The 16267-nt window shown below is 49.0% G+C and overlaps 1 protein-coding gene across 3 annotated transcripts in view; it reads left to right on the top strand.

The window, feature by feature from the left end:
• Nucleotides 1-1038: 1038 nt before the first annotated feature.
• The window catches only part of DNAH2 (dynein axonemal heavy chain 2), a 108350-nt gene continuing 93121 nt past the window's right edge, over nucleotides 1039-16267 (top strand). For 2 of the 3 annotated variants that reach the window (XM_058675834.1, XM_058675833.1), the window contains exons 1-3: nucleotides 1039-1223; nucleotides 3972-4030; nucleotides 6248-6418. In XM_058675834.1, the coding sequence (XP_058531817.1) occupies nucleotides 1049-1223; nucleotides 3972-4030; nucleotides 6248-6418 (405 nt within the window). In that variant the 5' untranslated portion in view covers nucleotides 1039-1048. The remainder of the gene's footprint in view (nucleotides 1224-3971; nucleotides 4031-6247; nucleotides 6419-16267) is intronic. The other variant, XM_058675835.1, reaches the window with a different exon arrangement.

Here is a 16267-nt window from a genome sequence, read left to right as displayed (position 1 = left end):
CCCCGGGGTCCCATATGGGTGCCGGTTCTAGTCCCAGCAGCTCCACTTCCCTTCCAGTTCCCTGCTTGTGGCCTGGGAAAGCAGTCGAGGACGGCCCAAAACTTTGGGACCCTGCACCCACGTGGGAGACCCGGAAGAGTTCCTGGTTCCCGGCTTCGGATCGGTGCGCACCAGCCATTGCGGCTCACTTGGGGAGTGAATCATAGGACGGAAGATCTTCCTGTCTCTCCTCCTCTCTGTATATCTGACTTTGTAATAAAGTAAAATAAATCTTTAAAAAAAAAAAAAAAAGAGCTTCATCCTGGTCTCCCCACATGGGGGCAGGGGCCTAAGCATTTGGATCCTCTTTTGCTGCTTTCTGAGGCACACCCACAGGGAGCTAGATAAGAAGTGGAGCAACCAAGACTCCAGCTGTCTACCCTATGGGATGCTGATGCTTTGGGCTACACCAAGGGCATCATCTTAAATTTCTATTTGTTCTTAATGTTTGAAGGGCTGACCTTTCCCCCCCAAGACTTATTTATTTCTATTTGAAAGGCAGATTTACTGTGAAAACGAGAGAGAGAGAAAAGGTATTCCATCCATTGGTTCACTCTTGAAATGGCCACAACAGCTAAAGCTGATCTGATCTGAAGCCAGGAACCTCTTCTGGTTCTTTCACGTGGGTGCAGGATCCCAGGGACTTGGGCCATCCTCCGCTACTTTCCCAAGGAAGTAGAGCAGCTGGAACACAAACTGGTGCCTATATGGAATGTTGGTGCTACAGGGTGGAAGATTGGCCTGTTGAGTCACGATGCCAGCCCCAAGCTTTAATGTTTAACCCAATGCCTTGAAAAAGGTGGCTTTTATCAACCATGTTGCTTCTTGTAGTTAATGGAACATGGTTGGGGTGTCCCCCTCCCTCCCAAAAAATGAGGATCACATTGCAGAGTCTTGGGTCACTGTGAGAATTCAGAAGAGACTGTGTGTGTGTCTCAGGGCTTGGCTGGGGATGGAGATCTGGGTGTGGACTCCCCGATTCCTTTCACCTGCAGGGTTTGTCTGCACCATGTCGAGCAAAGCTGAGAAGAAGCGGAGGGCCAGTAACCGTGGAGGTGCCCGGGGTGGCCGGGCAGGCCAAGGTGCTCAAGCTGCTCTGGCTGCTGTACAGGCTGCAGAGGCTGTACTGCCTGCTGCCATGCCCGAACCAGAGCCCCAGCCCGAGCCTGCCAAGGTGGAACCTGGTGGGTACCAAGGAGAGCAATGGAGGGTAGGGAACACCCTGCGGCCTGAGGGGTGGGGTGGGGTGGGGTGGGGCTCAGTGGTCACCCCTACTCCCTGCCTTGCCTGCTGTGGGGATTTCTTGCCAACTCTCTCTCTCTCTCTTTCTCCCTGTGCCTTGTCCTGCTTGTTCTTTCTGTCCTAAAACATTCCCGTCAATGCTCCAGGGATTCACCTGCCAGGTCCTTTCTCTAGCTTCTTCCTCCTTATTTTCAAGTGTTCCTAATGGCTCCTGTTTGACTAAAGACGGTTTGATCTCTTCCTTTTTTTTTTTTTTTTTTTTTCTTTTCCCATTTTCACCCTGGGTGGCAAAACAAATAATGTTTTTCTCCCATTAAGCCCATCACCATGGAGACTCAGCCCGCTCTACCACCCTTTGAATCCTAAGCCCGGCTGATACTTTCTGCCATCTGTTGAAGGCTCTTGTATCTCCGCCCTCCTCTTGGCAGGGACGTGGTAGAGCCGCCAAGGTTCACGTTCAGGGCGACGACAGGAAAGGAAGTCTGGATCCAGGGAGAAAAGGTTTTGAAGAGGCTGCTGCTTATGACTTTGACCGGGGAGATCTCTTTTTTCCTGTGTGGAGGGCTGGAAGCAGTCGGGTTGCAAAGGTTTTGGGTAGCTGCTGCTGCTGTCGCTGTTTTTCGTCCAATGTTGCCAGTATAGACAGGATCGTGAGCTAAGTGTAGACCGTGTCAGTGTAGACAGGACTGTGAGCTAGGTGTCAGAGGTTGCCCTTTTATCCGGGCTACTGTGATGTTAAAGGTTGGGAGATTGGGCCAAGGACTCATATGGGAGAAAGGTTGAAGACCATGGGCAGCTGCCCTGGGACCCAGGACCAGGGAGAACTGAGCAAGCATAGAATTCCTTGCTGAGTTCTCAAGGACACAGCAGTTGAAAATGGGGCTGGCTCCTGGAAGCCAGGGCTGAGGAGGAGCAGAGGGAGGTAGGAGGCAAGACAGTGAGGTTTGGGGGGGCAGTGGGGGAGGGAAGAGGGGAAGGGAGGCAGCTGTGGGATGAAAGTGTAGGCTTCCATGCTCTGAGGGTCTCTGCCCTCCCCACCCTATTATTTTATCTGGAACTTTCCTCTGCTCCCTCATCCAGGCCGTGAGTTCAAAGACAGACAGGAGAGAGAGAGAGGGGTTGGGCCGTGAAACGAACCCCAGGCCCTGCAGTCTTTGGCACTGGGAATGGACTGGCCTGGCTTGCTGTAGAACTGAGGGAGCGCTGAGCACGTGTTGGTGAGAGCTGGCAGGTTGGAGACACCGCAAAGGCTATATCCACATCCTTTGCTTCCTTAAGTGCTCTTCAGTTCCCCTTGCATGAAGGAGGAGAAGGCAAATCAGGCGCCTGATCCCTTCTCTGTGATTTTCAAAAGCTCTAACCATGGACAGGTATTTTTTTTTTCCTCCCCAGAGTTTGCCATCTAAACTTACATAGTGTTTAAACCTAACCTAAATTGACATGAAGGTATTTATAGTCTTTTTAAGCCACTTAGTTTCAATAGTCAGAAGTTTGAATGCAGCAAATACTCAGAATACTCAAAGGTCAACCGTTTCCTGCTGAACTAGAGCCTACCTGGGCTGGGGGAGGAGTTTGCAACCTTATAATGTGATATTTGGTATCACAATCCAAATTCTTTTCTTTCTTTTAAAGCCATTCCCTCCAAAAAATATATATATATATTTTTAATTTGACTTATTTGAAAGACATAGAGAGAGAGATTGTCTATCGGCTCACTTCCTAAATGCCCACAATAACTGGGCTGGGCCAGTTTGAAGTCAGGAAACAAGATCTCCATGTGGGTCTCCCAGGAGAGTAGCTCAAGTTCTTGAGCCAGCACCTGCTGCCTCCAAGAGTGTACACTAGCAGGAAGCAGGAATTGTGAATGGAGGCAGTACTCCCACTCAGGCACTTCCATTTGGAATGCTACTCTCTCCCAAGACGTGTCTTAACCACTGTACCACACACCCATCACAGCAGTTGTAAATTTTGAAATACACCTGTTTGAGAAGTAGTGAGATGGTGAGGAAGAAGAGAGACGATTAAAGATGGAGACAAAGAACTTCCATCCCCTGATTCACTCTCCTCAGATACCCACAACAGCTGCAGCTGGGCCAACCCAAAGCCAAGAACAGGGAACTCATTCCAGGTCTCATACTGGAGCTAACACTGTTGCCTCCCGTGGCACACATCAGCAGAAAGCTGGAACCAAGACCTGCAGCCAGGGATTGAATCCAGGCACTCTGGTGTGGGATTTGGTTATCCCAAACATGTCTTTTCTTTCTTAAAGACCTTCCATCTGCTGGTTCACTTTCCCAATGGCCACAATTGTCAGAGCTGAGCTGATTCAAAGCCAGGAGTCAGGAGCTTCTTCTGGATCTCCCATGCAGGTTGCAGGGTCCCAAGGCCATCTTCTACTGTTTTCTCAGGCCACAAGGAGGGAGCTGGATAGGAAGCGGAGCAGCCAGGACACGAACTGATGCCCCTATGGGATGCTTCCCAGATAGCTGCTACAGCCTGGTTCTCCCACATAGGTGCAGGGACTGAAGAACTTGGGCCATCCTCTGCTGCTTTTCCCAGGCTGTTATCTGGGAGTTGGAGCAACCAGGACACTAACCCACCTGCCAGCACTGCAGGTGCAGGCTTAGCTGCTATGCTGGTCCCTCTGTTTAGTTTTCTAAGGAATGTCTTTGTGTTTTGATTTTCCCCAGAGCCAATACTGGATGTGCTTGAAGTGGAACAAGAAGAAATAGAGCGCGAGGTGGATGTGGTAAGGGTGGCTTCTCCTTGAGGCAGGTAGATCCCCATCCCGTGGGGAGGCAGAGGCTCCACCAAGGAGTGGATGGCCCAGGGTAACCGCTCTGATCTGTCTTTAACTGCTCTGATCTGTCTCTGTCTTCTACTGAACTCTCCTTGCTGAGTCTAGCACACAGGCCTCCTTGCCCCTCCGGAAGAAGAAAGCTTAAGTGACGGACAGGTCTCCTGGCTGCCTTACCTTGGTGCCTACCTTGGCTAGAACTCAGCCAGTTGTTCAGTGAAGGGCTGAGTCAGCTGAGCAGGTGTTGCCCCAATCAGAGACCTTTTTTTTTTTTCCGGGGGGGAAGTCTTATTTCTTTGAAAAGCAGAGTTACAGAGACAGAAGGAAAAACAAAAAGAGAGAAAGAGAGCTCTTGCATTTGCTGGTTCATCCCCAATGGCTGAAAAGGCTGGGTTTGGCCACATCGAAGCCAGGAGCTGGAATCAGCCTCCCCAGAAACCAGTTTTTTTAAAGACGTCCCCCCTCCAAGAGTAGATTTAAAGAGAGGTAGAGAAACAGATTTCCTATCCTCTGATTACTCCCCAAGTGGCTGCAATGGCAAGAGCTGAGCTGATTCAGAGCTAGGAACCAGGAGCCTCTTCTGGGTTTCCCATGTGGATGCAGGGTCCCAAGGCTTTGGGCCATCCTCGACTGTTTTCTCAGGCCACAAGCAGGGAGCTGGATCAGAAATGAAGCAGCTGGGATGCAAACCAGTGCCTATATGGGCCGCTGATACTGCAGACAGCGGCGTCACTTGCTAAATGACGGCACCAATCTAGGATTCTCTCTCTCTCTCTTTCTTTCTTTCTCTCTTTTTTAAAGATTTGTTTATTTCATTATTATTATTTTCTAGATTTTAAATTTTTCATTGGAAAGTCAGATATACAGAGAGAGCAGGAAAGACAAAGAGGAAGATCTTCCATGTGGTGATTCACTCCCCAAACAGCCACAGGAACCGCAGCTGAGCCTATCCGAAGCCAGGAGCCAGGAGCCTCTTCTAGGTCTCCCACACGGGTGCAGGGTTCCAAGGCTTTGGCCATCTTGGACTCTTTTTCCAGACCACAAACAGGGAGCTGGATGGGAAGCAGGGTTGCTGGGATTAGAACTAGTTCCCATATGGAATCCCAGCACATTCAAGGCGAGGACTTTAGCCACTAGGCTACTGTGTTGGGCCCAGTTCTTTCTTTGTTATTTATTTACTTGTTTAATTTTTAAAGATTTTTATGTGAAAGGCAGAGTGTCGGAGAGAGATAGTAATCTTCCATCTGTTGGTTCACTCCAGTTCTCCCATGTGGGTGGCAGGGACCCTGTACTTGGGGGTCATCTTCCATCTCTTTCCCAGATTCAGTAAGGGGAGCTGGGCTGGAAGCAGCTGGGACTTGAACTGGCACTCCAATATGGGATGCCAGTGTCACAGGTAGAGGTTTAACATACTGTACCATGATGCCAGCTCCTGTTTGTGTCCTTTGTCCATGTATTTATTGAGGTTTGAATGTTTTTCTGATAAATTCATTCGTGTTCATGTAGGAAAGATTTTAACCCCAGTATATTAAGTTTTCTTTACCTGGAAACTAAGAAAGAATTCTCATCTTCCTAGGAGGAAGTACACGGAGCTCTATCTTTATCTCTTCCGCTTCCTGAATTTGTTGAGTGGAGTTCTACAGATGAATTTTGTTTTCTAGCCACTCATGCCATGTTTGCCATCTAACCAGTCTGTCCTTTGGTGTCTGTTGGTGTATGCTCCTTGCCTCCCCCCGCCCCAACCTCCTTTCCTTTTCCAAAGTCGATGCTGGTGCTCTCCCGCCCACTGTCCTACACCAAGTAGGAACATGCTGCCTGGGGCCCTGGCCCCTTTTCCAGCTCCCCGTTCCTAATTGCTTGCCGGGTACTAACCGTCCTACACGTCACCTTAGTTCACTTTCGCCTAGCGTTCCAGGGTGGCGTGAGAATGCGTTTTTATAAACACAGACACAAAAGAAGCCTGTGGACAGAGTCGGGCCTGGGGTTTCCCTCCATGACCCCCTCTTTCTGTCCTCTCAGTGGACTTGTTTCTTCGACCAGTTTGGATGCTTACCCACCAGCCACCTCGGCTTCCCTGCACCTTCCCGGCCTCTGCCGCGTCCTTCTGCTTCACCGTGGCTCACGCCGATGCTCTCCGTGCTTTGCCGACTGACTGTCCTTCCTCCGCAGAAGCCCCTGTTCCGCTCGCGGGCTGTGCTGACTGGGCTGGCGGAGTCTGTGTGGACAGAGGAGCACAACGCCGTTCTGGACCAGTTTGCTCAGGACCCTACGCAACCCATCCTGACCTTCTACGTGGACCCCTGTTTTGGGCTGAAGCTAGACCTGGGCATGCCCATTCAGGTGGGTGCTTGACTCTTCTGGGGGAGCTGAGGTTCCCCGTGTCTCTTCTGTCCTCCTTGAGTTTTTTTTTTTTATAATGTTTACATAGGTGATCAGGGTGGGAAGGGCTGAGAATCAGGGGCAAGTGGGCAAAACTATTTCCTTTTTTTTCTTCCTGTATCTGGGGGAGGAGAGGATAAAATGGGGGAGACCACACCCAGCCTCCCCAGTCCCCGATGTCATCCCACGGTCCCCGATGGAGCATGCTCTGAGGGTTCTGCTCAAGTGGTTTCGAGAGTTCTGAGACGCTGTTGATATCGCTGCTCCAAGGGTGAGGAAATCCTTCCAAGATCAATTGGCTGACATAGTCCACCTCAGAGTCTCCATTCATCCACAAGTTTGCTGTCAAATTTTACTGGGGTAGTTAATCAGTTTGTTCTGCCCTCCTTCCTCTTCAAACCAGTGAGTGCTGAGGCTCAGCCCAACTCTAACCACTACACACTCGGCCCTCGTGTACACCAGGAGAAGCTGAGGCCGTCAAAGTGACTCCCAATAACCCCCACTGGACTGGCCCCCAACTCTGGTTCCTATGCCTGCCAGCATGTGCAGTGGCCTGGTCTGGTCTGTCTCACATCTCATTCAGCTCTTGTACACATCATTGGACATTGAAGCCTAACTCAATCCAACTAACTCCACTCTCTAGACCACACTCATGCCAGTGGGTGCCACTGCCTGTCCAGCCAGACCTGCTCCTAGTAATGTGTTTTTTTTTTTTTAAGATTTATTTATCTTTATTACAAAGTCAGATATACAGAGATGAAGATCTTCCGTCCGATGATTCACTCCCCAAGTGACCGCAACGGCCGGTTCTGTGCCGATCTGAAGCCGAGAACCAGGAACCTCTTCCGGGTCTCCCATGCGGGTGCAGGGTCCCAAGGCTTTGGGCCGTCCTCGACTGCTTTCCCAGGCCACAGATGGGATCCCGGGGCATTCAAGGTGAGGACTTTAGCTGCTAGGCCACGCCGCTGGGCCCCCTAGTAATGTTTCTTATGCTCATCAGTAGGAGTTGCAGCCCATCAGAGAAGTGCCCACAATCTCTCCATTGGATCCACTCCCTGCCCTGCATCTTGCACTGTCCAGGTGATCCTGTAGTCTAGTTCAACAGAACTTGCCCCCAGTCCCAGCACTTGCCAGGTGATGCTGTGGCAAAGCCCAACCAGCCAACCCTTACTCTGGCTCATGCCTGTACCAGTGTATGCAATCAGTTAGCCAAGCTTGGCTCTCCACTGTTCCTCCACTGGGTTCACACACCTCAACCCCCCTCCCGAGGTCTTGTACATGCTGGTGGGTGCTACAGCCCAGTCTGGCATGGCCTGTTTCACATTGGCATTTGCCAGTGGGTGCTGTGGCCTGGTCCAGCCAAGTCTGCCCTTGTTCCAGCTCACACTCATGGGCGCTGCAGCCCAACCTGGCGCAGTCAGCCCCCAGTTCTGGCCCTAATGTGAATTGGCTGGTGATGCATCCAGACTCAGCCTGTCCTGCACCCCATCCTGGTTCTCAGATCTGCCAGTGGGTGTTAGGAACTGGCACAGCCTGGCCTGTCCCCAGATCTGACCCACAGTTGTGTCGGCAGGTACCTTAACCTGGTCTGGTCTGGGCTGCTCATTGCCTTGGTTCTGGCGCTCACCTTCAGGGACTGCACCCTGACAAAGGAGTTTCCCAAGCTCTTCTATTAGGTCTCCTCCCAGTGGCAGATCCTGTACACACTGGTGGGTCCTTGGCCTGGGATGCCTTAGTCCACCTTTTGTCCTGGCAGAAACAGTAGCCTTGCCCAATTGGCCCATACCCAATCCAGTTCTTACTGTTGGGTGTTACAGCCCAACCACAGGTAGTCCATGCGCTAATGCAGCTCTCACATGGCCCAGTGGGAGCCAAAACCTAGCCCAGCCTGTCCTACACCCGGTCTCACTCTCGTGAGCACCAGTGAGTGCTGGAGTTTAGCCCAATCTGGCACGCCCCAGACCCAATCCACACCTATGCTGAGGAACACTCTTACACTTACCAGTGGGAACCACAATCTAGCTGGGGCATCCCCTTAGCTCCCCAAACAGGCTTGTTCCCAGCCCCAAATTTTGCACATGCCATTGGTTGCTCTGACCTAGCTAGGCATAGCCTTTCCCCTGTTTTAACCTTTCCCATCAAATGCTGCAGCCTGGCCTGACCCAGTTTACCCTCAGTCCCAACTCTCGCTGGCAAGTGCTACAGCCTGGCCCTGCCTGTTCCACTCTCATCCCTGACTCATGCAAACTGATAGACTAGTCTAGCATGCCCTGCATTCCAGCCTGGCTCCTACACTTGCCAGTGAGCTAAGGTTGGCCTGGCCTTGCCTGGTCCACCCTCTTCCAAAACCAACCCACACACTTGCCGATAGGTGGAGCTACCCTGCCTGGTCTGGTCAACACCCAGGCCTGCATCACATGCTCACCAGTGGGAGGTACGGCCCACCAGGGGATTTTCCCAAACCCCCCCACCAGACCTACCCCCAAACACAGATCTTGGACGTGCCAGTAGTTGTAAGATCCTTACCGGTCATAGACTACCCCCTCCGTCCCAGCCTATGTATGAGTGGTGGATGTTGTGGTCTGGCCTGCTCCTCACTGTATTCTTGGGTGTGCCTGTGGGTGCTGCATCCTGGGCATACACAGCCTGTACCCAATTGCAGTACCTATGAGTATCGGAGGATTCCATGATCATGCCTGGCTCAGCTTGTCATCATCCAAGCCCCCAAGGAAACCAGCAGAAATTGCAGATCACAGGGTTGAGCCCACACATTCCCCACAGAATCTGCCCACAGACTCAGTTTTGCCCACATGCTGGTTAGTGGCATGAGCCAACCTTACATTTCCCGTCTCTTGTTCCAACTCTCATTGCCAGATTCTGTGATCTAGTTCTTTCAGGTAGGTCCCAGCCCAAGTTTTAATAAGTATCAGTGAGGTATTAGGGATTGGTTGATCCTTAACTGCCCCAGCTTTGATATCCCACGAAGGCAGGTGCTTCAGTCTGACCCTTAAAGGTCCTCATGTTCCTCCCTCAAAATTACACCGCTGGGTGATTCGAGGGCTTCGCCTGGAGCCATTTGCATCCAGGTCACCTGACCCAAGCCCCGCTGCCTGGGACCCTGCCCCCAGGGTGAACTGACCCACCTACCTGGCTCTGAGCATATGGCCACCCAGTGGGCCTGAACTTCCAGACCCGAGCCTGCTTGGGTTTTGTTCTCTTTGATCCACTGAGCTCTACTGTATTTGGGGAACCGCATTTGGAAGTAAGGATCCAGAGAAGGATGAGGCAGTGTTTGTTTTGTTTTGGATAATCTTGGGGTACAGTAGGGAAGATAGATGTACGAATATTCATAATCTATTGTGATATAGGCAAGGTTGGGAAGGCTTAGTACGGAGGTAACGTTTGAACTGGGGAGGAAGGGAATCAGAATTAAACCAAGATGGGGCAAGAGCTGTTTAGCCAGGCCCACAAATTATTTACTTTAAAAATTATTTTTAAAATATAGGGCCCAACACAGTAGCCTAGTAGTTAAAGTCCTCGCCTTGCACGCTCCGGGATCCCATATGGCCGCTGGTTATAATCCTGGTGGCCCCGCTTCCCATCCAGCTCCTTGCTTGAGGCCTGGGAAAGCAGTGGAGGACGGCCCAAAGCCTTGGGACCCTGCACCTGCAGGGAAACCTGGAAGAAGCTCCTGGCCCCTGGCTTCGGATCGCCACAGCTCCAGCCATTGTGGTCGCTTGCAGAGTGAACCAAAGGACAGAAGATCTTCCTCTCTGTCTCTCCTTCATCTCTGTATATCTGACTTTGTTGTAGGGTTTTTGAACCCCGAATACTGCAGCAACCTCAAATTCTTGTCTCGCAGGAAAGAAGAATTTTCATGCGGACACAGTTTAGTTTTAAAGTAAGATTTATTAGAAAAGCTAAGAAAGGAGACTCCCGTCCCAGTGACGAGAGGGGGTTCTGAGATAGAAAAGACCCTTATCCCCTGCCATAGTGGCAGGAGGAAAAGCAAAAAGAGAAAAACCCTAGTCCCCTGCCATAGTGGCAGGAGGAAAAGCTAAGAGAGAAAAACCCATATTAATGGTGGGGAAAGTATCTTTTAAAGGTTCCCCTCAATGGGCTCGGCAGTGTGGCCTAGTGGCTAAAGTCCTCGCCTTGATCCCATATGGCTGCTGGTTCTAATCCCGGCAGCTCCACTTCCTCTCTATCTCTCCTCCTCTCAGTATATCTGACTTTGTAATAAAAAAAATAAATTAAATAAATATTTTTTAAAAATAGGTTCCCCTCACCCATGTTTCTCCATAAACAAAGGAAATTCCTGGTTTCCATGGTACTTGGCCTTGGGACAAAAGGCCAGAAAGGTGTCACTGGCCAACTTCCTTGGTCCCTTTCTAATGATGAAGAGGCCAGTCTGAAGCCCTCCCCCTTGGCAATGGCTGGAGACAGAATTGGGTGGAGGCTTCAGGTGGGGAATAGATATGTTAATGTCACCCTCGCCTCCTGGGGGAAGCACTCCTGATAAGATATGCATTTGTCTTGGGAGAGACATGTTCTGGTGAATCCAAGACATGGTGGGGAAAATACCCCTTTATATTTGAGAAAAAAATGACTTGGGGACCCAGAAAACCCTAACTGCCTACTACCCAGTCTAACTCTTCTCACAACTTTGCAATAAAAATAAAACAAATCCTTAAAAAAAATTTTCAATCATATTGAAAGGTAGTGTGACAGAGAGAGAGAAAGAAAGAGAGAGATTTGATCTTCCATTTGCTGGTTCATTTCCCAAATACTTGTGGTTGGGGATAGGCCTGGCAAAAGCCAATAGCACAGAAGTCACCGTGGAGCTCTTATGTGGCTGCCAGGGAGCCACCTACCTGGGCCACCATCTGCTGCCTCCCAGAGTGGTCATTAGCAGGAAGTTAGAATTGGAAGTGGAGCCAGGATTTGAACCAGGTTACTCTGATATGGGATGTTGGTGTCCCAGCCAGAATTCACGTCCCTGTGCCAAATGCCTGACCCACCAGTTTAGGGATACAAAGTCTACGTTGGTGTGGGGTAAGCTTAAGATAGGGCAATAGTTGAATGACAGGCAGAGAGTAAAACGTCGGTAGAGGCAGAGTCTAGGCAGTAAGTGCACGTATTATTAAGGTGAAATACTTTGAATTTTTGAACATTTTTGAAATAAAAAATACTATTGCTTCGCTCTCATTGGTAGCCCGTTACACAAACAGTGTAGCGTTACTGCTGATGAGAGTGGCCTCGTGAAGTGATGGCAGAGCTTGCAGAGCAGCCGTCGACAAAGGCCAAGCAGGTGACAGTTTCTTCCTGTGTGTGGGCATCTGTCAGCCTCAAAACAGAAGGAAAAGAGGACTTTATCCACAAAAGAGACCAACATTTGCACAAAGTGCTCATATTTGAGTATACATTTTTAGAACAGATTTATGTATTTGAAAGGCAGAGTTAACAGGGAGAGGAGAAAGAGGAAGAGTGATCTTTCATCCTCTGGTTCACTCCCCAGTGATGCAATGACTAGGGCTGGGCCAACCCAAAGCCAGGAGCCTAGAGCTTCTTCCAGGTGCTCCACATAGGTGTCAGGGGCCCAAGCACGTGGGTATCCTGTGCTGCTTTCCCAGGCATACTAGCAGGGTGCTGGATTGGAAGTGGAGCAGCTGGGACTCCAGCTGGTGCCTATATAGGATTACAGGTGGTGGCTTAACTTACTGTGCCACGATGCCAGCTCCTGAATATAGACATTTAAAGTAACATTGTATGAAAGAAAACAGCTTTGTTGCTGACTGTGAAAGAAGATCTGGCTCTGCAGTGGTCCTGGGAAGACCTCAGTAGCCCAAAGATCGTCTCAAAAATGCCGCCTGTTTATGTAACCGCTATTCCGCAATGCCATGTTCCCTAGACTCCTGGGGGAAGGACTTTACAATTCATCCAAAGAATGCATGGAAATGGCCATGATAATGAGGAAGACAGTAACAGAGGGGACTAGAGATTATGGAAATCAGAAAATGACAGTTAAAGCAAAAAAATACAAGGTTGGGAATACATATTATAAGCAAGAGTACAAAAATGTGGAAAGCACAAAAATAGACATTATCAGCAACAGTGCAGAAACATAGGAAATACCAAAAAAAAAAAAAAAAAAAAGAAAGTACAGAAACAGATACGTAAGCATTTTCTATAAAAATGGCATTTCAAAACCTGTGAGGAAGGATGGGATTAGTCAACGAGAACTGGGAAACATATGGTATATGCTTTTTAATTTAAAAAGTAAGTCTAGTACGATGAAATACATTCTAAATAAAGCACAGACTTAATTGCATTTTTATTAAAAATGGCCAGTTGAAACTTCCTCAAGAAATTATTACCCTTAAATATCTGACACATAGCTAAGAAATGAGTCACAAACGCCCCAAGAGTTAACAAACAGGGAAAGCGGCTATAAAGATGGGTGATGTGTATGGCAGGGAATGAGAAGCGGGATCAGCACTGTGGCACGGCGGCTTAGCCTGCTGCCCAGAAGGCTGGTGTCCCCTGGGAGCCCTGGTTGAATCCTGGTTGTTTGGCTTCTGAACCAACACCCTGCTGATGCACCCAAAGCAGCAGGAAACGGTGCAAGCGCTTGAGCCCCTGCGCCCGCAGGAAAGACTGGTTGGTTGGAGATCCTGCTTGCTCCTTTCAGTCTAAGGCTGGATTTCTCATCGTCTCTCTCCCTCTCTGTAACTCTGCCTTTCAAATAAATCTCTTTTTAAAAAAGTTTTTCTTTTTAAAAATTTATTTATTTATTTGAAGGCAGAATTACAAAGGGGTGGGAGGGGAGATGGAAAGAGAGAGCCTCCATCCTCTGGTTGACTCCCCAAATGCCTGCAATGGCCGGAGCTGGGTAGATCTGAATTCAGGATCCAGGAACCGACTCCAGGCATCCTATCTGGGTGCAAGGGCCAAGGGACTTGGGCCACCTTCCGCTTCTTTCTCAGACACATTAGCAGGGAGCAGGGTGGCTAGTGGAGTAGCAGAGACGCGAACTGGAATCCTCGAGGGATGTTGGCATTGCGGACAGCGGTCTTACATGATATGCCACAACGCTGGCCCCGTAAATCTTTTTATTGTTGTTGTTACTGTTAAATGTGTGTGTAAGGAGTTATTCCAATATCCTTCCCTGGACCCGGCGCCATTCCTTCTTCCTCACAGCTCATGAAGTTCGCGCCGGCCCAGCTATCCACCAATCGGATGTAACCTGACATTCCACCTGAATCCCACCTCCCAATCTTCCAGCCCCCTCCCCAACTCCGCCCACTCGCCAATCATCCCTAGGCATTCACCTGCAGGCGCCAATCCCCTGGGGGCCTGGCCTCAATCCCTCCCAATCCCCACCCCCTACACCTGGCAGACAAAAGGCCCCCCCCCCAGGTGCGGCTCTCTCTCTTATGATCCCTCTCTCATCCCTCTCTTACCACTCTCTTACCCCCTCTCCTCTCTCCCCCTCTTTCTTGCTGTTCCTGCTCCGTTGGAATAACCTCCTAAGATACCTCGTTGCGTCTGGTGTGTTTCAGCTCACGGTAAAGAACCAGGTTGTGGGAATTAGCTGCGCATAATAATATCGTATGAACTAGAACTCTACCAATTTTTTTAAATAACTAACAGTGTGACCAGGGGGGCAGTTAATACTACCATCTCCCATACTGCAGCACCTGGGTTCAAGTCCTGCTTCCACTCCCATTGCCTGCATACCTGTTAATCCTTGGGAGGCAGCAGATGATGGCTCAAGCATTTGAGGACCTGGGTTCTTGCCACTCACGTGGGAGACTCCTGAATTGAAATCCAGGCTCCTGACTTCAGCTGGCCTATCCCCAGCCCCTGAGATATTTGGGGAGTGAACCAGTGGATGGAAGATGACTGACTGTCTGACTGTCTCTTTTTCTCTCTGCATCTCAAATAGGTTAAAAATGATTTTGAAAAAAAAAAAAAAAAGAAATAGATGCCCCACACAAAGCCTAAGCTCTGAGTGGGGGGAAGCCCATCCTGCCCCAAGGAATAATGTACCCTAGTTGGATGGAGTGAACCTTAGAACATTGACAAAAATATCCAAAGCAGAAAGAACCTAGGTATTTTTAACAACGATTTTACACTGCTTCAAATTAGCCTTAACCACCTGCCTGTTCCCTCACGCAATTCTCTCAGGCTAGAGCAAAGTGAGTACAACATGAAATACCCAATCCTTTCACTTTCCCTTCAAGAGGCAAAATAAACTGGTCTCTCACAGTGGGATGTCGAAAAGTCGCCCACAGTATGTGAGAGCAAAAAGAATGAATTCACAGAGCTGCCCAAGCATGAGCAAAATGAAAGAAAATTGCACGGCAACAGCAAGCATCTCACATCCAGGAAGGGGGAAAAAAAAGAACAAAGCATGCAAACGAGGGAACACAGGAGAAGGAGCCAAAGGGGAGCCCTCACAATGGCATCACAGTCTCCTGCAAGGCAAGAAGAACACGCATTTCAATTAAAAAGCCGGGAGATGAAATGATAAAATTTGAGAATGAGATAATGGGGAGAGCACAGATTTTAGGAAATGAATAAACCAGCATGTCACAAAGCTTGCAGATTAGACACAGCAAGCGACTGAATGGCGATGGCTGGAAAGCCTGTCATCAGCATAGAAGAGAGGCTTGAGGAAGTCCCGGTGGGTGCAGAAGAAAGAGCCGAGGACAGTAACACAATTAGAGAGAAACTAATAGACTTGAAAGACAGACCCGAGCCATCTAGTACTGTACAAGGTAAGCCAGCAAAAGAGGCAACGTAAAAATTCAAGGGAAATGCAAAGGACTTCCTCTGAAATGCAGAAAGCACTGGATCGTGGAATTGAAGACAGGTCAGCTTCCATGAAGTTTGTAAATCTTAGTTAATGTAACGTAGATGTAATGTAATGTAATGTAAATCTTAGTTAAGCAACTGAAATTGCAGAGTCTTAATTCTTTGGGAACAACACCTACTTGGTATTTTCTGCCAAGAATAGGGAATGTTAAGTCTCACAATGAGGAAGCTATCCAATGAATCGAAACTGAGGGACATTTTAGAAAACAATGGGTTCTGATCTCTTGAAATCTTAATACTATGGCCAAAGGCAAGGTGGGGGTGGGGAACTGTTTAAAACTGAAAGAGATTAAAGGGGCATGACTGGGTGAAGATGGCTTGGCTCATGCTTGAAAAAGACATCCTTTGGGTCACCAGCAGAACCTGGATTTGAACTGTATTTATTTAAATACAATGCTCCAATTCTTTTGAAACTTTAAAGGATTTTGAAAATGTAAAGGATTATAGCTTAATCACACATTTATAGCTGGTTTTTACGTAAGTATTGTTGTAATATTTAATTGAATCTATTTGAAATGCAGACAACAGCTAGGGATGGGTCAGGAGACAGCAAATCCATCTTCAGGGAAGGAACCCAAGAACTTGAACCACCCTCAGCAGCTTCCCAGGGACCACACTGGCAAGGAAATGGGTCAGAAGTGGAGATGGGGACTTAAAGACAGGCACTTGGATATGGAATATGGGTGTCCCAAGCAGTGACTTAAGTCACTACACCATAACACCCACCTAAAATAACACAACTTAAAAAAAAAAAACAGATGTAGGGGCTGGTGCCGTGACATAGCAGGCATCGCTGGCCAGTTCAAGTTCCGCTGCCCTACTCCTGATCCAGCCTGTCTATGGCCTGGGAAAGCAGTGGAAGATGGGCCCCTTGGCTCTCAGCTCTAATCATTACAGTCATTTGGGGAGTGAACCAGCAGATTAAAAAAA

The sequence above is a fragment of the Ochotona princeps genome, chromosome 17 (assembly GCF_030435755.1).
Source record: "Ochotona princeps isolate mOchPri1 chromosome 17, mOchPri1.hap1, whole genome shotgun sequence".
NCBI lineage: Eukaryota > Metazoa > Chordata > Mammalia > Lagomorpha > Ochotonidae > Ochotona > Ochotona princeps.
This window is presented reverse-complemented; position numbering and strand designations above follow the sequence as displayed.